Genomic DNA, 3952 nt, shown 5'->3' on the forward strand with positions numbered 1-3952 from the left:
TTTTTGAGACAGAGTCTTTCTCTGTCGCCAGGCTGGAGTGCCTTGGTGCGATCTCAGCTCACTGCAACCTCTGCCTCCTGGGTTCAAATGATTCTCCTGCCTCAGCCTCCCGAGTAGCTGGGATTACAGGAGCACACTACCATGCCCAGCTAATTTTTGTATTTTTAGTAGAGATGGGGTAGAGTTTACCATTTTAAAATTTGGCAGGTCTTTAACCTTCTCTAACTGTTCTAAGACACACCACACCCTCTGGTGCAATGTTGGAGTTGTTTTTTTTTTTGTTTTTTGTTTTTGTTTTTGAGACAGAGTCTCGCTCTGTTGCCCACTCTGGAGTGCAGTGGCACAATCTCTGCTCACTGCAGCCTCCGCCTCCTGGGTTCAAGCAATTCTCCTGCCTGAGCCTCCCAAGTAGCTGGGATTACAGGTGCACACCACCATGCCCAGCTAAGTTTTGTATTTTTAATAGAGACGGGGTTTCACTATGTTGGCCAGGCTGGTCTCAAGCTCCTGACCTCAGGTGATCCACCCTCCTCGGCTTCCCAAAGTGCTGGGATTACAGGCATGAGCCACCGCTCCAGACCTGGAGTCTTATTTTACTTTTCATTCAAATGCTTTGTAACATCTTAGGCTTCAGCGGGCTGATTTCAAAACCCCTAACCTTGAATATTTTAATTATGGGTAGATTGGTAGATTTTAAGGGTGAGTATCATTGGCTCAAATGCAACTTGGAGAATCACATTTCCAGATCTTCTAATATACTCAAACTCACCATACAGCCATAGGAGACTGCTATAGGTTAGACAGACAGAGAGATAGATAGATGATTGATAGGTAGACACATAGATAAAGATACAGATTTTTTTCTACCTGTATTTTTATATCTATCATATCAGAATATCATATATCATGTCAACACAGATCACATATGGAGGATTCCATGTATTTGTGAGCCAATAACATTTGCTATCTACCTGCAATTATTCTGGGTTTTTATAAATATTTATTTATTTTTTTACACACAGTTATTGATGCTAAACCTACTCATGAATCACTTACAACAAAAGGTAAGGCCACTGCAAAATTTCAAGTTCTGTATTAGTAATACATTTAGACTGTTTGTTTTAAAAGGCATAATAGTAATCCCTTCCAACTCCCCTGCTCTCTCAGTAGAATTTGCCTTGAACCCATGGAAGAAATTTCTCTTAAAAATCTCTGTGGGTTTTTTTTCTTTTATTAGAATTTTTTTGTTTTAATTTTTATGGACTACTTGAATTAGGTAACTGATCCCATTTCACTCATTTTATTGACTGCTTAAAAAAAAACTGAAAGTGAGATTTATGGCTTTCCTGTAACCTCCTTATTAATGTCATAAGTGCTATTTGTTTACTAATTACATCCATGAGTTCAAGTTTTCAGTATTCTTATTTTCTTTTTCTCTTCATTTTTCATTTTCTTTTAATATCATTACTAATCTATTTATCTTCTTATACCATATATTTAACAGCCTTAAATTATTTTGAAATAAGGTATATATATTTTAATATATTGATGAACTAGCACACTGCTACATAGACAGATGGATTATTCTTGCAACTGAATAATCATCTTACTATTCTGAATAATCCTCTATACCTAAGGGACTCTTGTTTTCACGTCTTTCGTTTCTGTTTGACAAATGTCACTTGAAAGAATATTTATGCCTTTTAGTTTTTCAACAAGCAAAGTTCTGCATAGCATTCAACCCTCTGCTTCCCTCCACCTTTTCCGTAATAATTTTATTTATTTATAGCTGACACAAGGAAGATGGACCCTTCCAAACCGTCTTCCAGTGTGGCTGGAGTAGTCATCATTGTGATCCTCCTGATTTTAACGGGTGCTGGCCTTGCTGCCTATTTCTTTTATAAGAAAAGACGTGTGCACCTACCTCAAGAGGGCGCCTTTGAAAACACTCTGTATTTCAATAGTCAGTCAAGCCCAGGAACTAGTGATATGAAAGATCTCGTGGGCAACATTGAACAGAACGAACACGCGGTCATCTAGTACCTCAATGCGATTCTGAGATATTTGAATGTCATAAAATTGTAACTGAAATTAAAAATTTTTAGTTCAATGTGATTGTTTTCTTTAAAATGAGTACTGAATTGTACTGTTCTGTCCTTTTTTTCTTTGCCTAATTGAAGAAATAATTGCTTGTTTTCTAGCCTGGCAAGATATTTTCATGAAAGAGGGATAATGATGCTGATTATTACTACCTTTTAAAATATCTTAGATAAACGCACAGCACCACAGTACCAACATCTAAGCATTAGTGATGTGTAGCTGACATCAGCTTCATGTGGATTTTAAGCACTCTAGAAACAATGAGGCTTCTTGGCATATTTTAAGGAGCTCTGAAAATGTGTTACCTATTCAATTGTTACTCAGCAAGTAGAAGACCATTTGAAAAATCAGGTACAAATATCCTCAGGTGGCATAAAAATGTAGTCAGTTTTCTCTTTTACCAGTTTTTATTTCCACTCCAATTATTTAGAACTTTATTTGTACATGTGCAGAAGAATAAGGCAGCTGAGAATCTTGTTTCCCCCAAGAGAGTTTTACAGGCTGAGTGTTGCAAATGTGTTCTTTGTCCTGTTATATGTATATCAGGAATACAAGGATGTGAAATAAAAATGTAAATTTGCATAACTGGATGTACTTAGATAATGTGAAATAAACATTAAAGACAAGGTCTATTTTTAATAGATTTGCATTTTGGTGATCTTAGTATAAATTCGCTTTTAAATGAGATGTATTTATCCACTCACTTTACACTTTAACTTGACGCTTATGATATTACTTGTAGAGAAATTCTTTAAATGAAACTCACAAACTATTTTGAAAAGGAGTGTTGCTAAAATGCTGTGTGTAAAATGAATTTTTTACCATAACGATTTTGCCAGATCTTCCCCATAACATGGACTCAATCAGAATTCAACCATCAAAACCACTAATACTATTGAGAATCAGAATTCAGAATATCCTTTTCTCCCTTTAATGATTTCTTTTCACTTAACAATTTTGCCTTAAAGTTTGAGGTATATTATGAAATATTTGGGAGGTTTTACATCTGTATTAGTCAATTTTCATACTGCTGATAAAGACATACCCAAGACTGGGTTAATTTATAAAGAAAAGAGGTTTAATGGACTCAGTTCCATGGGACTGGAGAGGCCTCATAATCATGGTGGAAGGCAAAAGGCACATCTTACATGGTGGCAGACAAGAGAGAAAAATGAGAGCCAAGCAAAAGGGGTTCCCCTCATAAAACCATCAGATCTCATGAGACTTATTCTCTACCACAAGAACGGTATGGGGGAAACTGCCCCCGTGATTCAATTATCTCCCACTGGGTCCCTCCCACAACACATGGGGATTATGAGAGCTACAATTCAAGATGAGTTTTGGGTGGGGACACAGTCAAACCATATCAGTATCTCGCACAGGTACCACACTGCCAGCTCACCTTCACTTTTTTATGAGATTGCCCATGAGCAGAAGTCTTTACCTGGAATCACTGGATGGGACTCCTTGGATGGCATTAAGGGATCTAGGAAGGCCCCCAAATTGCAGGGCAAAATGTCATGTTTGTTTTGTGCCTTTATTTTTCTGGAAAGAAAACAGCTAGATTCTCAAGAAAGTCAATCATTCAAAAAAGAATAAGAAATGGCATAGTATTTGGGATAGGGTGGAGTTTCCAATACTCCAACTTAGAAACAAATAGGAAGTAAGAAGTAGGCTGAGCGCAGTGGCTCACACCTGTAATCCCAGCACTTTGGGAGGCCGAGGCGGGCGGATTGCCTGAGGTCAGGAGTTCAAGACCAGCCTGGCCAACATGGTGAAAACCCATCTCTACTTAAAATACAAAAATTAGCCGGGCATGGTATTGGGCTCCTGTAATCCCAGCTACTCAGGA

The 3952-nt window shown here is 37.7% G+C and overlaps 1 protein-coding gene across 1 annotated transcript in view; it reads left to right on the forward strand.

Moving 5' to 3' along the window:
• Positions 1-2741, forward strand: part of MRC1 (mannose receptor, C type 1) — a 97271-nt gene extending 94530 nt beyond the window's left edge. Inside the window, exons 29-30 of the mRNA XM_011976583.1 lie at positions 1023-1064; positions 1790-2741. Of these exons, the coding sequence (XP_011831973.1) occupies positions 1023-1064; positions 1790-2040 (293 nt within the window). The 3' untranslated portion in view covers positions 2041-2741. The remainder of the gene's footprint in view (positions 1-1022; positions 1065-1789) is intronic.
• Positions 2742-3952: the final 1211 nt, after the last annotated feature.

This window comes from Mandrillus leucophaeus, unplaced genomic scaffold, assembly GCF_000951045.1.
Source record: "Mandrillus leucophaeus isolate KB7577 unplaced genomic scaffold, Mleu.le_1.0 Scaffold1018, whole genome shotgun sequence".
Lineage (NCBI taxonomy): Eukaryota > Metazoa > Chordata > Mammalia > Primates > Cercopithecidae > Mandrillus > Mandrillus leucophaeus.